Raw genomic sequence first — 20,379 nt, 5'->3', positions numbered from 1 at the left:
CCCCCCCCAGTGAGATAATTATTGTAAGAGTCGAGACACCCCTAGACACAACTAAATTCTTCCCTTATTTGTTAATTAGAGCCTTCCCGATATTGCGCGTGGTCGAGTCGCTTGGCCTTACCCTCCCCCTAGATAAGAGTCAAAAGACCTCACTATCTATTTGTAAATTTGATTGGAAATACATTATTTAATTGAATTTACCCCCTCTTATTTGTTACGCTTATTTGACACCCCTAAAACCCTTTTCAGGATTTTCACCCGTCAGATAATGCGGTCACAGTGGAAATTCATAATACACTATACATATACATATACTACATGTGGCTATATATTTGAATTTGCTGACAGGATATTATTGCGTCAATTACGACGAGCGGAATTGGAAGATGATTTCAGAGTTTCTGCAAGACAAGAATTACGCAGACGTACACGTACTTAATCGAGCGCAATTGATTGATGACGCTATAAACCTTGCGAACACTCGAAGGTTCAGGTGGGATATTGCTCTTAATGTTTTCCAGTACCTCAAAAATAAGTCATCGACCATTGAAGATAGTCCATTTTACCCCGCTCTGCCCTAGATTAAAGATATCGTGTATTAATATGGTTATTTTTTTTTTCAAACTTACTTTTCAAACTTATTTTTCGATGCAGACGGAAGTTTATATAGCGTTCCACATCTTGTGGGGTTACAGGATATTGTTGAATAGGATTTTGTAGTAGGTATCGAGGGGAACCAGAATGAATGTCAATATTAGTTCATAAAAAAAATTTATTGAAAAAACGGATAGATGACGGAGAGGTTCCAAATGAAAAGAAACTTCAGCGATAAAATCAATTTATTGCGCAATGGTTCAATCTGCTTGCGGAGTCATCTTCATGGGCGTATTTATTCTGCAAACTATAAGATGAAAATCAAAAATTCGTTATAAAGAATAATTAGTTCAATAATCAGGAAAAATATCGGATATAATTTTTTTTCTTGATATTGTACTGTAGTGAACCAAACAGTAACAATAATTACCTAGACTTATAGTTTGCACAATAAATACGCATCTGATGCAGATTCGAAAGGAAGGTTGAAATATTGGGCATTAGAAGATATCTAACCTAGGGAAGTAAAATAAAGAGGTGTTGTCCACGTGCAGAATTATATGCTAATAACCGCAGACCAATACCTAATGTCATTTAAACATTGGTCAAAACGTACCATTGAGTTCTGCATAACATTAGTGGAATTTTCAATTTCTCAGCTGTGGAAATTCAAGTGATAAAGTTAAAAAATACATCTCTTACATTCGCGGCAAAATAAACAACGAAGCACAATTGGCAAAGGTCAATTGTCATGACTCTATTTTCATCATGAAAAGTGGAAGTTGAATATTAACGCTGTTTTTTTTCCTTCAAACTTACAGTTGAAAACCATATCTTATGAGTTTGAGGAGAGCATCAGTGTTGAAGGAATTAGGTTAGCGCAAGAAAGGCTTGATTGGCTGAAGTTATACCGAGACGATTTTCTGTGGTTTTTCGATGATGGATGGAGTATATATTGGTGTTGTATCCCAATTTCTAATTGTTTTTTCAAAGTTAGTAAATTAGAATATTATTCAGTTTCAACGAGAAAATAACACAAAAGTGTTCAGACCACATTTTTTTCTGAAAAAATCATAAAACCAACTTTCCCACATTCGAAACCGAACCGAAAACCAGAGGCATGCACACCTACATTATAAACTATCCAAAAACATAAAAAAGAACTAACTAAATCTGTAAGATAAGTACTAGCATCCTGAAACTATAAATCGAACATGGCGAAATCAAGAAATCCAAAAGCCATAAGTGTTAAATGACGTTTTCCAAGTTCTAACGTTCCGTGAGAACAGAATTTTTCTCAAGAGTCAAAATGTAGCTGCACCCTTAATTGCTCCTAATCTAATCACGACTTTCGAGGCTCTCCCATTGACCTAAAGCTAACCGGCTCGCCTCTCTCCTCACCGCCATCCCTAATCAACTAATCCTACCCTCAGAAACTAGAGCGTGTATGCCCACGCGTGAACCCTAGGCAGCCCTAAGATATTCAAATCTCATCTTAGGAAAATCACTTCTATTTCCACGGTCAAAGAGGAAGGAATAACTTCGCTAAAAATCTTAGAGTGAAACTGCAAGTTCAAATAAAGTCTCAGTGAATATTTAAACTCCAAATACCGAAATTCTGAATTCAAAGTGTTCGGGACTTAATCACAAGTACCAATTTATTTTTAGACCAAACTAAAAATAAGAATACTTAAACCTTGATAAAAGCCAACCTACAAGGGTCACTTAGAACCCTGAAACTGCAATAGTGAACAGTGTTATAAAATCAAGTATTATTGTTATTGAATAAATCTCATTAAACAAAACACTCTAAATCGTGTCTTGATTGGTCAACCGCGCATAGTAATTGATTTTTGGAACCTAGGGGAGATAGTTTCCCTCAGCACCTAAAGTTACTGACCAGAGGGTCAATTCAACTATTTCTCAAATTTTCATTTTAAGGCTTTCGCGGTCATGATTAATGACATTATTGGCTTCCGGATGGATGTCGCATTTAGTTTCAACATTGCGCCGACGTTTCGCAAACATTGCAGTCTGCACCTTCAGGGCTGTGAGCTCCGATTCTGAGCTCCGATGTCTGAGGGTAGTCCCTTTATGTCTTCCGCTGTGATGGTGGGGGTGGGGTAAGGAAGGGGGGGGGGTCAGGCAATCATATGTTTTAATTGATCAGCGGCATCCATCCGGAAGCCAATAATGTCATTAATCATGACCGCGAAAGCTTTAAAACTAAGATGAAACGCCTCCACGGAGAGGCTATTCTTGGATCGGTGAATTTATTATGCTGCCTCACTTTCATGAAAAGGTGCCGTGACCATCAAGTAGTACCAAAATTCCTCCGCTTGAGGAACCCTGTTCCCTCGCGACAGGCAAATGCCATCCTCTACCAGGCTTCACTGAGACTGGTCAAGGAGAGAATTGCAGCGGCCAAAAAGAACCTGGCCAATCTCTCCAGACAGCTTCTCAATCTTCACATTCCTTTGGTTCAGACGTTGGATTCTCAGCTGTGAAAGACTCTTGATTGTGTTACATATAAACAAGCAGTCCGAACAGCCGAGATGAGGACCGAGAATCAGAAGAGTAAGTTCAAGAAACTGCTTCCGCAGGAGAAAGTCCCGACTCTCACCCACACTGTGCAGAATCTGAGCAAATAAGAGCTCAGTGAAGCACAAGTGTATGGATTGGCGAAAGGACACAACTTCGCTGTTGCCCCCAACAAGATCCCTACTGAGGAAATTATTAGTCGGATCGAAACAGCGATCTACCATCTTCCTCAGGAGATTAGTGATGAGATCCGGAGGTAGTTGTCCAACGTCCTCCACAAGGCTACTCCTCCTAGTGACAATATTACTAGGGAGGAACATCTTGCACTGCGTAGTCTAAAGGAGAATAATGATCTCGTTATTCTTCCGGCAGACAAAGGCAATGCCACGGTGATTATGGATAAGGACGACTACTCCGGAACGCTCTGTACGATGTTGGGTGACTCCAGAGTTTACACAAAGGTCAGGAAAGACCCTACTCGTACTATTGAGCGCCAAACTACTGATCTCCTGAAGATGGCTGTTCTCCCAGCTGATCTGACAAAATTCCTCACTCCCAAAGAATCCTTTCCTCCTAGACTCTATGGACTTCTCAAAATCCATAAAGAGTCTGTTCCTCTGCGGCGCATTGTCAGCAACATTGGAGTGCCAACTTACCAACTGANGGCAATGCCACGGTGGTTATGGATAAGGACGACTACTCCGGAAAGCTCTGCGCGATGTTGGATGACTCCAGAGTTTACACAAAGCTCAGGAAAGATCCTACTTGTACTATTGAGCGCCAAACTACTGATCTCCTGAAGAAGGCTGGACTCTCAGCTGATTCGACAAAATTCCTCACTCCCAAAGAATCCTTCCCTCCTAGACTCTATGGACTTCTCAAAATCCATAAAGAGTCTGTTCCTCTGCGGCGCATTGTCAGCAACATTGGAGTGCCAACTTACCAACTGACCAAGTTTCTCACGAAACTACTCCAAAAGTTGACTGGCCTGAATGGTTCATACATACAGAACTCGCCAGATTTCGTCAACAAACTGAAGAATCTCAAGACTTCTCCAGATGACATTCTAGTGAGTTTTGATGTAGAATCACTTCCCCAGCGTCCCAATCCCGGAAACCTTGGTAATAATCAAGGAGTCCAACATCTCTCCCCAATTCCTCCCCTTGATTAAGCATTGCTTGACCTCCACATACTTCCAGTCTGAAGGAGAGTTCTATGAGCAAAAATCGGGAGCAGCAATGGGCTCTCCTATTTCCCCGATCATTGCCAATATATTCATGGAACACTTTGAGAATGAAGTTTTGAAGTCAGCAGAGCAGAAACCTACTGTGTGGTTCAGGTATGTGGACGATACCTTTGTCATCTGGCCACATGGGTGTTCTGGTCTAAACCAATTCCTGGAGTTCTTGAATACTCAGCACCCGAGCATCATATTCACCATGGAAATTGAGCAGAACGGATGCCTCACATTTCTGGATGTCTCGGTTCGTCGCAATGAGGGTGGCACTTTGGGTCATCAAGTATATCGCAAGCCGACCCACACAGACAGGTACCTTAATGCTACCTCCTATCACCACCCCTCCCAGAAGAACTCTGCCATTAGCTCCCTAATGTACAGAGCTCTTACAATCTCCCAACCCTCCAACGTCAACAGCGAAGTTGAACATCTAAAGACAGCTCTGACCAAAAATGGATATAACATCAAACAAATTCGAAAGGTCAAGCGAAAACTACAGAGCCAGCTCTCATCTCCTCAAGAGGAGATTAATCCTGAAGAAAATCGGGAGAAACCTAAAGTGGCCCTTCTCCTCTACCTGAGAGGCGCCACTGAACGCATTAGCAGAGTACTCGGCAAACACAATCCGAACAATCTTCCAACCCCCAAAGAAGATTGCACAGATGCTACCGAGTGCGAAATATCTCAGACTACCTCTGAGTACACCAGGAGTGTACGAGATTCCCTGCTTATGGGGAAAAGTGTACATTGGTGAAACCGGGAGGAAGATCAGTAGATGAATCAAGGAACACCAACGGTGTTCCAAATACGGTCACTTACAACAGTCTGCACTTGCTGAACATTGGATGGACACTGGACATAGTATCGAGTATGATCAAGCCAGAATGTTGACCAACTCTCAAGGATATTCCGAAAGGAAATACCGAGAAGGCTTGGAGATCTACAAAAACCTTAACAACATCAACGGGGACAGGGGATATCAAGTGAACCCTATTTGGAAAACCGTCCTTCCGGTTTTTTAATTGATCAGCTGATCAATTACAACATATGATTAGCTGACCCCCCCCCCCTCCTTCCCCGTTCCGCCGCCATCACAGGGGAAGACATAAAAGGACTACCCTCAGACATCGGAGCTCAGAATCAAAGCTCACAGCCCTGAAGATGCAGACTGCAATGTTTGCAAAACGTCGGCGCAATGCTGAAACCAAACGCGACATCCATCCGGCAGCCAATAATGTTATTTCTCAAATTAGCCCAATAGACAATTGAGTGTAAACCATTTGGAACGTAACAGCTTCATTAGAAATAATCGAATTCGAGCCGTATTGAGCACAATCTACGCTTGGCAATAGAAGGGCCCCGTCTGTGAGGAGTTAAGGGGTGTCCAAGGTCAAATTTGAAAGTTACAGTGGATTGTCTCTATCGTGATGATGATTTACTACTCATTTTTCATACTCAAAAAATGCAAAATGAACGAGTTTCAATTTTTTTCATTAATGGCATGTAGCTGTGCAAGCATAAAATTTTCAAAACAATCCCGTGACTAGTACAGGACTTTCGATAAATTGACTTGAATTTTGACTTCGGCACACATAATATAGTGACGAAAAAACTATGCAACCTTCGTGAAAATTCCAATTCTCAGATTTTTTGTTCGGAATTGGCAGAAGACAATCATTTTTTAGTATGCCACAAATTGAAGGCCAGGAAACACTTTGAAACCATTTTTGCTTCCGAATGGAAGCATTGCAATCCTTCGATTTTCACATTCTCTAATTTTGATTGGAAATGAATGTAGAATGGTCTGAAACGTAAAAATACAAAGTTTGGCGACCATGTCTGTATGTGACCACACGTATGAAAAAATCGTATAGAAATTTTCTATACGGATTGCGTATCGAATTTCTATAGGATTTTCATATGTGATATTCGGATATTTCTATACGGATATTTTTATATAAATTGTTTCTATACGATTTCTATAGGTTTGATCCTATACAACCCAGTGCCATATGTATAGAAAGATTTCTATACGTGAAGCAAGACGTAGCCGTCTTCTGTGACAAACCGACACCAATAGCACAACCGTTCCTCACAACACCATTCCAAAGAACAGTAGTCAATAACATGCATAATCTAACACACCCACGCATCAAAGCGTCGGCCAAACTCGTAACTCAATGTTATATCTAGCCGTTGATCGACGCAGACTGTCGAGAATGGGCACGAGCGTACATCTAGTGCCAATAGGCCGATATTATACGCCACGTTTCAGCAGCTGTTGACTCTTTCGCACCACCTTCAGCCACATTGAAGCATGTCCACCTGAATCCCATCATCTTATCAAGTGTTGAAGTTTCTCCCGTTGACCAGAAACCTTACCGCCAGAGAATAAGGAAATAGCCACTGGTGCCAGAGCATTCTACGAGAGTTGGATATGTTGTTTCGGTGTCCCTCTCAGAATCACCACAGATCCAGTCGCATTTCTCACTCATTTCTCACTCAAATTTCTGAAAACTGTTCCATCAAAAATTAATCCACATACAACATGTTCATATACACCTCGAGGCATATCAAACGAATTGTTGAGCATGAAATGTTGATCAACTCGCATGCTGTAGTAGAACTATAAGTTCCGAAAATTACTGTGCGCATTCGAAAATGGCAGGTGGAAATAAACATGCAATGAGAGAGCATTGTAACCACCGAATATCATACAGAGTGTATGATTATTGTTTCGAATCTTTCGCAGTCCGACTAATGGAGAATTTTCCGGCATATCAATCGGATTAGATTTTCCGTTGATATCTAATTTGTGGATGTAGATAAATGTGAATGTGCACAAGTTTATAGTAAAAAAGGGGAAATTATAAAATTAATTGTATTCAATTTCCACCACTTTGGTGATATAAGTTTACAGCGTGCCATTGACAGCACTGGGTAAGTATTTTTTGTTTTTCTGTACGTTACATTTGGTACCATGTCACGTAGGGCGTGCTTTAAGGAATTAACTGCGTTGATTGACAGGGATTATTTTCACGTATTCATGTCAATTATGTTACCCTGCAATAATTTGGCGAAAGCTATTAATTCACAGACCGTATTTTATTATTTACAGTTACTGTGGTAGAAGATGACTGAAGAGTTTCTTATAACGAACACTGCGATAAAAAATCTGGTGATTTTTGTAATGTAATGTTGGCATTGTACTCTACTATTTGATCCACGGTACACAGATCAAAGTCATTCTTATAATATCCCCAACTCGATGAGAAAAAGTGACAACATACATTCTAGAATATCTATATATTAATGCACTATTAATTTGCGTATGGGAATATTTCACACGTGATTCTTTTAACAGTTGTAATAAAGACTGCACCTTGAAGAATTTCAAGCTATGATTCATTTTCACGTTGTCAATATTCGAATTTTTGTTAATTGTAGTTGCAAACGGCGATGTCCACTTTCTATTCTATGCCAGTACATTGAATACATACACGACATTTTGATCCACACACAAGGATAAAACTTACATTAATCATCTGGAACATTTTTGTACGTATCATGTGTTTCATTTGTTTATTATTTTGATCAATTCATCTCCGGCCTCTGTGTTGCCCAAATTATGTGAAATTGATTCAATTGTTTTCAAATTTCCGCATTTCGAACTGTTTGGTTTTCCACCGAATTATTTTTCTTACACACACTCACGCACATTCGCTCCGCTCGCATGCTTGCCTGGCCTACGCACAACTAACCTGCGCAATAGCCTCAGATGACCAGTGGCCTCTCACCTTTGACACCTGAGGCGCTACTTTATGGACAGGTGTCATGTGAACGCCCCCATTTTTGATGGGGTCACGTTCACACCTTTTGGGACTTCCGCCTGACACCTTGTGGCCTGCGAATCCCTCTCATTTGCAAATTGACCATCGTACAGTGTACTTTACGTTCTGCAAATCATTCTACTTTTTCAGTGAGTTTCGCGTATTATTGCTCTGCATTATTACACTCTGTGAACTGCGTTATTTATCTTTGTAAACCGCGCTAATCTTTTGATCCTCTCGATTAATTAACCACAGTGGAAATATTGACTTTGTTTAAATCAAATTGACTTTTGTGACCAACGCCACGTGTAGTGATTTCTGGCCCTTCTCACGCTCCCGCAAAATCCGCTTTTATCTCGCCCATCGCTTCCTAATTCCACTCAAATCAGATTCGGCATCGAACACGAACACATTATGTAAGACATAAGACACTAATGTGAAGTGTGTAGATTCAAATTTCCTGTGCGTACATTTCCTCAATATTGCCATGGCTGGCTCATTAAAAAAAATCTAGATTGGAAAATTAAGAGATTACCAAACCGGTATTCCCCTGACATTTAAATTATGACATTTAAATTATTCTTGAGAGCCAAATGATATTGAGGGTTTTATGATTTTGACTGATCCAAACGATCAGATGGGCTCAAGGATTGGTCAACTGACTCGCACGGTCAGATGGACTAAAGAGATAAGTGATCAAAGGGGCGAATCATCAAATGCGCCAAATCATCTTAAAGGTCCAATAACCTTAAGAGTAGTTTTGCTATTATCCCTATATGACCCTCGTGACCCTTGTGAGTGTTTGGGCCGTTAGATTATTGCGCTCGGATTCCCTGCGCGACAGTGATTCTAATGAGGGTTTAATCCTTGGGATCGGTTGAATTGTCTTTCCTGTTTGACCCTTATCAAGTCTCAACGTCTGAAGTTTACCCAATTATTGGTCGAACCTTGGGATTTTCTTAGTCATTGGCAAAAAATCTAAAAAAACATGAAAAGGGGGTTTTCTGAAAATTCTAAGATTTTTTCCAGAAAAATGATGGAATTGAATGCTTGTTGTTTCAATCAATAGATTCCGATGTGACTCGAGTCTGATTGAATTTTACTCGAAATCGTCCAGGCCATTCGAATGGATAAAAAGCACATTCAAAACAAGAAACTGAGTGATCACGTTTGATCACTCCAGAACATCTACAGTCAGCAAAATGAGGTTATATAAGATAAAGAAAGTGAGCCACAGTAAGTCTAGGTTTGGAAACACTTATTTCACTGTAGGGACTTCCAACACTTACTCTAGGTTTTTGGAAAAAAATCAACTGTAAAGTCTGCGGAGCAAAACTTCCTTTTATCCCTCTGTCCGTTCGCTTTTGGTATTTGAAATTATCTCACCCGTTGACACTCACGGTTACTAGACCTTCAAGATAATTTGGTGCATTTGATGATTCGGCCCTTCGATCACTTATCTCTTTAGTCTATTTGACCGTACGAATCAGTTGACCAATCCTTGCACCCATCTGATCGTTCGGATCAGTCAAGATCATAAAACCCTCAAGATTAGTTGACCCTCAACATCATTTGGCTCTCAAGAACAATTTAAATGTCAGGGCAATATCGATTTGGTAATCTCTTAATTTACCATTCTAGACTTTTTTATGATGAGCCAGCCATGGCAGTATTGACGAAATGTAGGCACAGGAAATTGAAATCTACACACTACACATTCGTGTCTTTTATCTTATACAATGTGTTTGCAATGCTGAAGTTTGAGAACAATTAAATCAATTTCACATGATTTGGGCAACACAGAGTCTGGAGATCAATTGATCAGGATAATAAACGAATGAAACATATAATACATACGAAAATGTCCCAGGGGGCTCGTGTAAGTTTTATCCTTGCATGTAGATAAAAATATCGTATATGTATTCAATGTACAGTCATAGAATAGAAAGTGAACACCCGCGTTTGCAATTAAGATTAACAAAAAATCGAATATTGACAACCTGAAAATGGATCATAGCATGAAATTCTTCAAGGTGCAGTCTTTATTGTAACTATCAAAATATTTACGTGTGAAATATTCCCACACGCAAATTAATAGTGCAATAATATATAGATATTCTAAAATGTATGATGTGGCTTTTTCTCATCGAGTGGGGGATATTACAATAATGACTTAAATCTGTGTACCGTGGGTCAAATAATAGGGCACAATGCCAACATTACATTACAAAAATCACCAGGAGGTTCTTTATCACAGTGTTCGTTATAAGAAACTCTTCAATCATCATCTACCACAGTAAATTATATAATAAAATACAGTGTGTAAATTTAATATGTACCTTTCACCAAATTATTGCAGGGTAACACAATTGACATGAATATGTGAAAATAATCTATGTCAATCAACGCAGTTGATTCCTTGAAACACGTCCTACGGAACATCGTACCAAATGTAATGCACAGAAAAACAAAAAATATTTACCAATGAGACCAGTGCTGTCAATGGCACGCTGTAAACTTAGATCACCAAAGTGGCGGAAATTGAAAACAATTAATTTTATAATTTTCTCATTTCCACTGTAAACTTTTACACATTCATATTTATCTACATTCGCAAATTAGATATCAAATCTAATCCGATTGGAATGCCGGAAAATTCTAAATTGGTCGGACTGCAAAAGATTCGAAACAATAATCATACACTCTATGATATTCGGTGGTCATGCTGTTCCCGCATTGCATGTTTACTTCCACTTGGCATTTTCGAATGCACACAGTATTTTTCAGAACTTATATTTCTACTACAGCTCACAAGTTGATCAACATCTCGTGCTCAAAAATTCGGTTAATATGCCTCGAGGTATATATGAACATTTTGTGTGTGGAGTAATTATCGATGGAACATTTAGTCTGTGCACTATCATGTGTACAATTTTCGACCAATCAGTGATCAGAAATCTGATTGTGAAACCCAGACTTGGAAGCCTGCCCCTCCAAGACTTGAGCGGCATAGTTGGCATATGGAGAACCACTACGATTGCCAGGGAAATTCTTGACTCCACAAGGCCAAAATCATCGAGATGACCCTGCGGACTACGTGAAAGACCTGCGCCCTACCGAAGTCCAACGCCACGGTAATCACAAGACATTTATCTTCAGAGATCTGTCGAATGCACAAATCTTCATCCGGCATAACAGACTCAAGTAGTCACTGCAAATGCCTTACCAAGGACCATTCCAAGTTATCCGCTGAACCCCAAAAACTTTCATCGTCAGCATCAGAGGCAAGGACATTAATCTCTCGATAGACGGGCTCAAGCCAACCTACATCACGGCAGATGATAAGCCGAGCTATGAGCAGGGCAGCTCAAAATAACCTGTAGCACTACCAGCATCTGAACCAGAAGGATACGACAGTCACCATCACAGGCGTCAAACCAACGAACGAGGCCATGAACTCAGCAACCAAATTTCAAATTCGCCGAGCGTTACCAGGCCGGGTTCAAGCAGTAGCAGCCACGTGTACTCACTATTTGGAAAACGACATTGCATTAATTCTCTTGGTATCAAATTTGTCAGACAATTCATTTCGTTTGGCCCTTTACTATTATCAAATTTATCAAGTCAAATCTACTAATCAATAGATTAGAATTTCCCTTCGATCGAGTTCTCTTTGGGTTTACGTTCTTGTTTTTAAGAAGCTTTCACTATTGGTAATAAATTGATAATTAATAATGTACGAATTTCAATTCTTGCCATTTTCCATCATGACTGTGTTTTAATATTACTGTTATTGTTATCCAAATGTATAAATATAAATTCAGATGCAGTGCTTTAAAGGGCAAAAATCCAAAAACAAAAATAGGATATTATTTTATTGGAAACAAGCAAATCGATGGTCACACATTTAATTATTAATTGAATTTATTATTTAACATTTTCCTGTTATCACAATATTCTGATTCCATGAAGGAATAATTTTTTTTAGTTTATCATTCCTTTGGTGTTACCAAAGTATATCCTATTTTCTCCTCTCGGCTGTCTAGCAACTGGCCACATTTCATCTGGCTACGGAGCGTTCTTACACAATGGAAATAAGCACAGGCGGGTTTTTCTACATTTTCAAAATTGACATGCGACTGTGTGAGAATTGTCTGAGAATGAATTTGATATTATTAGCTGCGTTTACAACGATGAGTCGACTATACACACTGTTGATAATGAGTTGAAGCAATTATTTATGTAAGCTGCTCCTGTTCGTTGTTTATTGGCAAAAATTTGTAGAGTAATAATGTTAATTCGAGGAATACACAGCCAAGTTTTGCGCTTGGAAACGAGCTCCACCAAGATTGACATGTGATTGATTGACTCATAAAGCAGTTCGGTGGTTATTCAATGAAATAATTAATACATTAAGTTTGAAATATGTAGAAATAATCTCATTCATGGGAATGTTTTTGTCTCAATAGTATCAATACGCACACTTCTATTTCTGTGAGAGATTTTCAAGACATGTATCAAATTTTAATGTGTATGACTCAATGAATTATCTTTCATTTTGTACACTATCAGATATTCAATTCTATATTCTTATTCTATTTGCGCATTGATTTCACGAATGAACACAACACGTTCAACACCACTGATACTGACACAGTACGTTCAATCACGGTTTATTTCGACATACGGTGTTCTGATACTTTACTGTCTACAGTATAATTGAACGATCTAATGATGTTCATCACAATGATAACTCATGGAGAGGGTTCGTAGACATTTTACGTCGCAGTAGTGCAAAATATGCCACAATCCGTAAGAACTAGTTGATGACAAATCAACTGAAATTCTACACAGTGTTAATTATTCTTCTCAGACTTACACAATGACACTCGGCATATCGTTCAATTTGCATCCAATTATACAAAACAAATGCGATGAGGAAAGAATGATAAGGAGGGGAGAGTTGAAATTTTTATCCAACGAGGTGAGGGGGTTGCAAAATCTATTCTAGCCACCCTCATCCCTCCGGCTACATGCGTTGTTTAAATCAAAAATAAAATAATTCAATTTTTGAACACAAATTCCGAAAAATGGGATTCCACGAGGGGCAGGCCGGGGGCATGTATTGGAAAGGTTAAAATTTTTACTCATCAAGGAGTGACGGTTGCAGAATTCATTCTAGTCAGCCTCATCCCTCCGTTTCTATACGTCGTTGTAAATAAAAAATTGCAAATGTTGAATGAAAAAAATTTCGAAATTTGAGACTCCAGGAGGGAGTGAAGGGGTGAGGCATGTATGCAGAGGGTTGAAAATTGTACCCAACAATGGGAGGAGGTTGCATACATGCCTCCCCCCTTCGCCCCTCGGAAAATCCCAATTTTGGGATTTTTTTTTCAGAAATTACGATTTTATTATTTATTAACCATTTTATTTTTTATTTAAACAATGCAGGCAAATGGTGAGATGAGGATGGCTAGAATAGATTCTGCAACCCCCTTCTTTTGTTAGGCAAAATTTTCAACCCTCCACATACATGCTTCCCCTCTCTAACCTCTCGCGAAGTTACGATTTTTGAGAATTGTTTTGTGGATGACAGTGGCTAGAATATAATCAGGGCCAGTTTTTTGGTTAAACTAACCATGGTTAACTCGTGGTTAAAGTTAAATCCAACCCCCCACTACGTTCCCCACGTGAGGGGAATTATTTCCCCTAGAGCTACTGTCATGAGTGTGAAGGAAAATGGCGGACATGTACAATATTTTTGAATTTTAACCAGTCCCTCTCGTAAACATAGGCGCCGCCATTTTTAACCACAGCTGGAATGACAGTGGTGGAGGGGCTGGATTTAACTTTAATTACGAGTTAACCAGGGTTAGTTTAACCAAAAAACTGGCCCTCAGTAATAACTTCACCCCCCCCAGCATATATGCGTCTCCCCTCCACTCTCTCGGGAAGTCGTAATTTTCGAGAATTTTTTTGTTCAATTAACAATTGCATTTTTGATTTAAACAACGCATACAAACGAAGGGGTGAGTGGCTAGAATAAATTCTGCTCCCCCCTCACCTTGTTGGGTAAAAAATTCAACCCTCATCCCTTCCTTATCATGGTTTCCTCATCGCATTTATTTTGCACAATTGGATGGAAATTGGACGATGTGCAGAATGTCATTGTGTAAGTTTGAGAAGGATAATTAACACTGTGTAGAATTTCAGTTGATTTATCATCAACTTATTCTTACGGACTATGGCATATTTTGCACAGTGTATACTGCGATGTAAAATGTGTAAGAACCCTCTCCGTGAGTTATCATTGTCATGAACATAGCATCAATTATACTATAGATAGTAAAGTGTCAGAATACCGTGTGTCGATATAAACCGTGATTGAAGGTAGTGTGTCAGTATCAATGGTGTTGAATGTGTTGCGTTCATTCGTGAAATCAATGCGCAAATGGAATAAGAATATAGAATTGAATATCTGATTGTGTACAAAATGAAAGATAATTCCATTGAATCGTACACATTAGTATTTGATACAGCTCTTGAAAATCTCTCACAGAAATACAAGTGTGCGCATTGATACTATTGAAAAAAAAAAAATATTCCCATGAATGAGATTATTTCTACATATTTCAAACTTGATGTACTCATTATTTGATTGACTAGCCACTGAACTGCTTTATGAGTCAATCAATCACGTCTCAGTCTTGGTGGTGCTTATTTCCAAGTGCAAAACTTGGCTGTGTATTCCTCAAATTAACATTATTCTACAAATTTTTANATAAGAATATAGAATTGAATATCTGATTGTGTACAAAATGAAAGATAATTCCATTGAATCGTACACATTAGTATTTGATACAGCTCTTGAAAATCTCTCACAGAAATACAAGTGTGCGCATTGATACTATTGAAAAAAAAAAAATATTCCCATGAATGAGATTATTTCTACATATTTCAAACTTGATGTACTCATTATTTGATTGACTAGCCACTGAACTGCTTTATGAGTCAATCAATCACGTGTCAGTCTTGGTGGTGCTTATTTCCAAGTGCAAAACTTGGCTGTGTATTCCTCGAATTAACATTATTCTACAAATTTTTACCAATAAACAACGAACAGGAGCAGCTTGCATAAATAATTGCTTCAACTCATCAACAGTATGTGTAATCGACTTATCGTTGTAAACGCAGATCATGATATCAAATTTATTCTCAGACAAGTCTTACACAGTCTGTTATGGTTTGGTAAAAAATTATGATTAACACAAACCGTTGGAAATGTCTATTAGTCAATAATGGTATAAACACAAAAAAACTAACACAAATCACTTTAAATTAATTTTTCCTATATTTTCACAATTTTTAAAAATACACTTAACACTATTCTTTGATAAAAAAAATACAAATATGGACTGTGAACTTGGTATTAACTCGCGAAAANAAAAAAACTAACACAAATCACTTTAAATTAATTTTCCCTATATTTTCACAATTTTTAAAAATACACTTAATATTATTCTTTGATAAAAAAATACAAATATGGACTGTAAACTTAGTATTAACTCGCGAAAAGGGTGTGAATGTAAAAAGTTATTTGTCACGGTATTTTAGCTAGACAATACTAGAATAGACCGGCGGACACAAAAAATGAGTTGAAGTTGTAACGATGTGAAACGATAGATTAATACTTCGATACTGTATATTGTGGAGAAAAGTGTCAAGTTTTATGCTAAACTTGACTAGACTGAACCAAAAAATTAATAGGTTCTTATTGGTCAAAGAAAGTGTAAGGATAATTTCTTTGGTTTATCTATTTTGAAGGGTGGAGTGGGTAGAATGGAGAGTGGAAGGGGAATGGGGCACCAAATGTTTGGGAAATGTGTGGGCCTGAAGGGGCTGAGTGACCGCAATAAAGTCATAAATGACCCGAGAGTCTCTCATTAAGACTTATTTTCTCGAGGTCTAAACGAAAGAGGCAATAAATGACCGTAATAAGTGGATAGAATAATTATGTAGGTTTTCCGAGGTACGAATAATAACAAAAGGCCTTTCAAATTTCAAATACATTTGAGGATTAAAAATCTCCTACTATAAAGTAATTCCCTTTCTATAATAAACGAAATAATATTTGGGACGAAGAGATTTAGGAAATTACGATTTTTATGACGGTCAAGTAGAAATATTTTGGAATAAAAGAAGGATTAAAATTTAAACGTTGCAATGGGCGTGACGATGAGTTCAATAATAAAATAATTTACTTAAGTAATTCTGCGAAAAGGCTGGGTTTTTCCCGATGGAAAATTTCCCAATACGATGAACAATTCCGCGACGGAACATACTCCCCTGTTGAGAAGTATGATCAACATGTAGAATCATCAGTATTGGGTAGTGGAGCCAGCTTCCTCACATTCGTAGGTTCCTTTAGCAGTTTTTACCGTAACTGCTCGGATGATGCCATCAGCTCCAGCGTGTGTTTTGATGACCTTGCCCAATGCCCATTGCATTGGAGGTAAGTTGTCCTCCTTCATGATGACGACAGTACCTTCTTTGATATGGTGCTCCCTCCTTCTTTGATATGAGTCCATTTGGATTTAATATTGAGCCCGCTGATGTACTCTCGATGCCAGCGAGCCCAAAAATCCTGTTTCAGCTTTTGAAGGTGTTGCCAGCTGAACAGGCGGTTGGTTGGAGTGTCTCGAAAGTCTGGACCCCTGAGATTTGTCAAAGAGTCACCAATCAAGAAGTGGCCAGGTGTTAAGGCGATTGGATCATTTGGATCTGTTGAGAGAGGTGTGAGAGGTCGTGAATTTAGTACGGCCTCAATCTCGATGACCAATGTGTTCAACTCTTCGAATGTGAGTAATTCATTGGTCACGATCCTTCGCAGGTGGTGCTTGAAGGATTTGACCGCAGCTTCCCAGAGTCCACCAAGGTTTGGAGAATGTGCTGGGATGAAGTGCCAGCGAATTTCCTTGGAGGTAGCAAAATGAATAATTTTTTGCTGTTGATCTTCATTTTGTAAGAAATTGTGGATTTCCTTCAGCTCACTTTTGGCACCGACGAAATTTGTGCCATTGTCTGAATAAATGTTGCTGCAGACTCCCCGTCGAGCGATGAAGCGCCGTAGGGCGGCGAGAAAACCTTCCGTGGTGAGGTCACTCACGACCTCTAAGTGGACTGCCTTGACTGCAAGACACACGAAAACAGCAATATACGGCGTTTGTAAATGGGCGAGACTCGATGACTCGAGCCTCAGGTAGGTTACCCATCACGTAATCTATTGATGGTGGTTTGTGCCTGATGCATTTGACACAGGAACGCACGATGCGCCGAACTGACTGACGTCCATCCAATAGCCAAAAACCACGGCGAATAGCATAAAGTGTAGCTTGAGCACCGGCATGTAGCTGTAGCTGGTGCTCATTCCTGATGATATGATCCGTCACTGGATGTCTTCTTGGAAGGATGAGAGGATGACGTTGACAATATGATATGTTTGCATTTGTCAACCGGCCCCCTACTCGTAATAGTCCATCCTTGTCAATGAATGGGGTCAATTTAGCAAATCTCGACAATTCTGATGACTTGTTTCCAGCTGAATGTGGGTGTTGCAGCTCCTTGATGGCTCTGGCGAAGTTTTCTAATTGTACCCAGTGTACAATAGCGTGGAGAGCAGCTTGAAGTTCATCAAGTACTAGTGGACCCTTGCGACGAGTTCTGAATCTCAGACAATAAGCAGCAACCCGTTGTAATTTATCGATTGATGATGACCAAATATCAAGGTGTTTGGAATTAGTTGTTGAGGCTAAGCAGGTTTCCATCGTGGCTGCTGGTGATTTTCGTAGATCAGGTACACACGATGAAAACTCCAGTTGAAGATTGGGCCATTCATTTTCGTTTAGATGAAGCCATGATGGACCAGAAAACCAAAGCGAAGGTTTTATAAACTCAAATGGTGTTTGCCCACGAGCCACGAGATCAGCTGGGTTGTCGTGGATTCGTACGTGCTTCCAGTCCTGAATGTTTGTTTTTTGTTGAATATCTGCTACTCTATTGCTGACGAAAACTTGAAGTTTATGGGGTGGTGTGTTTAACCAATGTAACACCACTGTGGAGTCTGTCCAGTAGAATATTTTATCAATGTTGTGGTGAATGGCTGCCTGAATGTTTCCCACGAGTGATGTTAAGAATTGAGCCCCGCACAATTCGAGGCGTGGAATGGTTTGCTCTTTCAAAGGAGCAACGCGAGATTTCGAGCAAAGCAAGTACACGTGTATATTCCCATGTTTGTCGACTGAACGGAGGTATAGACAGGCTCCATATGCCATTTTGCTAGCATCACAAAACCCATGAAGTTGGACATTGGTGGCCCCTGGTATCAAGGCTCCTCATGGGAATGTTGCTTGCTCGAGTGTTGGTAGTTGTTTGTAGAATTGTAGCCATTCTTTCTGCAAATCTAATGGTAAAACGGTGTCCCAGTGTACATTCAATGTCCACAACTTTTGTATGAAAGCCTTGGCAACAATTACTACTGGTGATAGGAGGCCCAATGGATCAAATAATTTTGCAGTTTCTGATAAGATGACTCTCTTTGTAATTGGATCAATATTTGGAGCGATTTTAACGAAGTATTTGATTTTATCAGCAGCAGAGTCCCACGAAATGCCCAATGTTTTAAGTGTTGTCGAATCTCCGAGTTGTAGGTGTTTGTTGATATCTTCCGAGTCGAGTTCTTGAAGCAATGTGGGGTCATTCGATGCCCACTGTCGAAGATTGAAACAGCCCAATTTCATCAATTTTTCGAGTTCATGGTGAATGGTAATGGCTTCTTCACGTGTTTGTGCTCCTGTGAGAAGATCATCTACGTACAGATCTCTCTTCAGGATAGCAGCTCCAGTAGGATAACGATGTTGTTCGTCGTCTGCTAGCTGATGAAGACATCTGATTGCGAGGTATGGTGCTGCTGACAATCCAAATGTCACGGTGTTGAGTTCGTAGGTTCTCACAGGTCCGTCATCATCGCGCCACAGAATGCGTTGGTATTTACGATCTTCCGGACGCACGAGAATTTGTCGATACATTTCCTCGATGTCGCCCGTCAGAACGTACTGGTATAAACGAAATCTCGATAACAAAGAAAAAATATCGTCTTGAATTATAGGACCTACGTGGAGTGTATCGTTCAAGGACACCCCGGTGTTGGTTTTGGCGGATCCATCAAAGACAACTCTCAGTTTTGTTGTTAAGCTGCCTTCTTTGAATACCGCATGGTGGAGTAAATAGTACCCGTGATTAGCTAATTTCGATGTATTAATTTCAGTCATATGCCCAAGATCAATGTACTCTTGAATGACTGTCTTGTATTGCTCAGCAAGTTGAGGGTTTTGATGGAATTTTTTCTCGCTAGATTTGAACCGATTGTAAGCCCGCGATCGCGATATCCCCAGTTGAGAGATATTATTATTGAAGGGAAGAGCCACGATGTATCTTCCTGTCATGTCTCTAGTCACGTGCTCCTTGAAGTGTCGTTCAAACGCTGTTTTAACGTCATTGGAACGAGGTTTTCCTGCGGTGTCCTCTATTTCCCAGAATTTAGTCAATTCAAACCCCAAAGAGTCCGTGTTAATGAGATGACAGGAACGTTGCCGAGTGTGTTTAGATGTAGGAGCTCCCCCTCCAATAACCCAACCAAGAGAAGTTTGTAAAAGGAATAAATCATGTTGATTTTCAGCAGAAATTCGTTTTTTCGCGGGTCCGAGAAACGAAAGTGTAGTCCCAGTTCCAAGTAACATGTCAATGGGAGCTGGTAGATGAAATTCTGGATCGGCGAGTCTCAAATTAGAGGGAATTTCTATTTTATCCCTGTCAAGTGGTTGGCCCGGCACCATTGTCGAAATACTGGGGACCGTCAAGAATATAATTGTCCGTTCCTCGTTGTTGATTCGCGAACGTATAGTGGCAGTTACGAGATGTTTTGTTGTAGTCGTTATTGTATTCAGAGCGCCAACTGCGGTTGAAAAATATCTTTTTGGCAATCCAAGCGACGTTGCTAAACTCTCCGTAATAAAATTCGTTGTTGAACATGTATCCAACAATGCGCGACAATCGATGAGCGAGTTATTGATATTTAATACCTTGAGTTTAGCAGTTACCATTAAATCACAAGTTGATGAG

At 39.5% G+C, this 20,379-nt stretch overlaps 3 protein-coding genes across 3 annotated transcripts; 1 reads left to right on the top strand and 2 right to left on the bottom strand.

Moving 5' to 3' along the window:
- Positions 1-4,373: 4,373 nt before the first annotated feature.
- On the top strand, positions 4,374-5,126 carry LOC107043859. Its single transcript, XM_015265522.1, has one exon. It carries the CDS (start codon positions 4,374-4,376, stop codon positions 5,124-5,126), a length of 753 nt encoding a protein of 250 aa, XP_015121008.1.
- An 11,454-nt stretch (positions 5,127-16,580) lies between these two features.
- On the bottom strand, positions 16,581-18,533 carry LOC107043858. The gene is made up of 3 exons (XM_015265521.1): positions 17,471-18,533; positions 16,821-17,391; positions 16,581-16,770 (listed from the first exon to the last, which is right to left on the bottom strand). Exons 1-3 carry the CDS (start codon positions 18,531-18,533, stop codon positions 16,581-16,583), a joined length of 1,824 nt encoding a protein of 607 aa, XP_015121007.1.
- Positions 18,534-18,593: 60 nt separating this feature from the next.
- LOC107043857 lies at positions 18,594-19,703 on the bottom strand. Its single transcript, XM_015265519.1, has one exon. The coding sequence runs from the start codon at positions 19,701-19,703 to the stop codon at positions 18,594-18,596; it is 1,110 nt and encodes a 369-aa protein (XP_015121005.1).
- Positions 19,704-20,379: the final 676 nt, after the last annotated feature.

Source organism: Diachasma alloeum, unplaced genomic scaffold (assembly GCF_001412515.2).
Source record: "Diachasma alloeum isolate Michigan unplaced genomic scaffold, Dall2.0 Dall_scaffold_00646, whole genome shotgun sequence".
NCBI classification, from domain to species: domain Eukaryota; kingdom Metazoa; phylum Arthropoda; class Insecta; order Hymenoptera; family Braconidae; genus Diachasma; species Diachasma alloeum.
Note: the sequence above shows the minus strand (reverse complement) of the source record. Positions and strands in the feature narration are given on the sequence as shown.

Excerpts from the sequence above, each read along its gene's own strand:
- LOC107043858 (XM_015265521.1), bottom strand. The coding sequence starts at position 18,533 with ATGGCATATGGAGCCTGTCTATACCTCCGTTCAGTCGACAAACATGGG. Across the intron at positions 17,392-17,470 it reads ATCAATAGATTACGTGATGG|TCAAGGCAGTCCACTTAGAG; the intron begins GTAACCTACCTG and ends TGTGTCTTGCAG. Across the intron at positions 16,771-16,820 it reads TGGGCTCGCTGGCATCGAGA|GAGGGAGCACCATATCAAAG; the intron begins GTACATCAGCGG and ends ATATCAAAGAAG.
- LOC107043859 (XM_015265522.1), top strand. The coding sequence starts at position 4,374 with ATGGGCTCTCCTATTTCCCCGATCATTGCCAATATATTCATGGAACAC.
- LOC107043857 (XM_015265519.1), bottom strand. The coding sequence starts at position 19,703 with ATGACAGGAAGATACATCGTGGCTCTTCCCTTCAATAATAATATCTCT.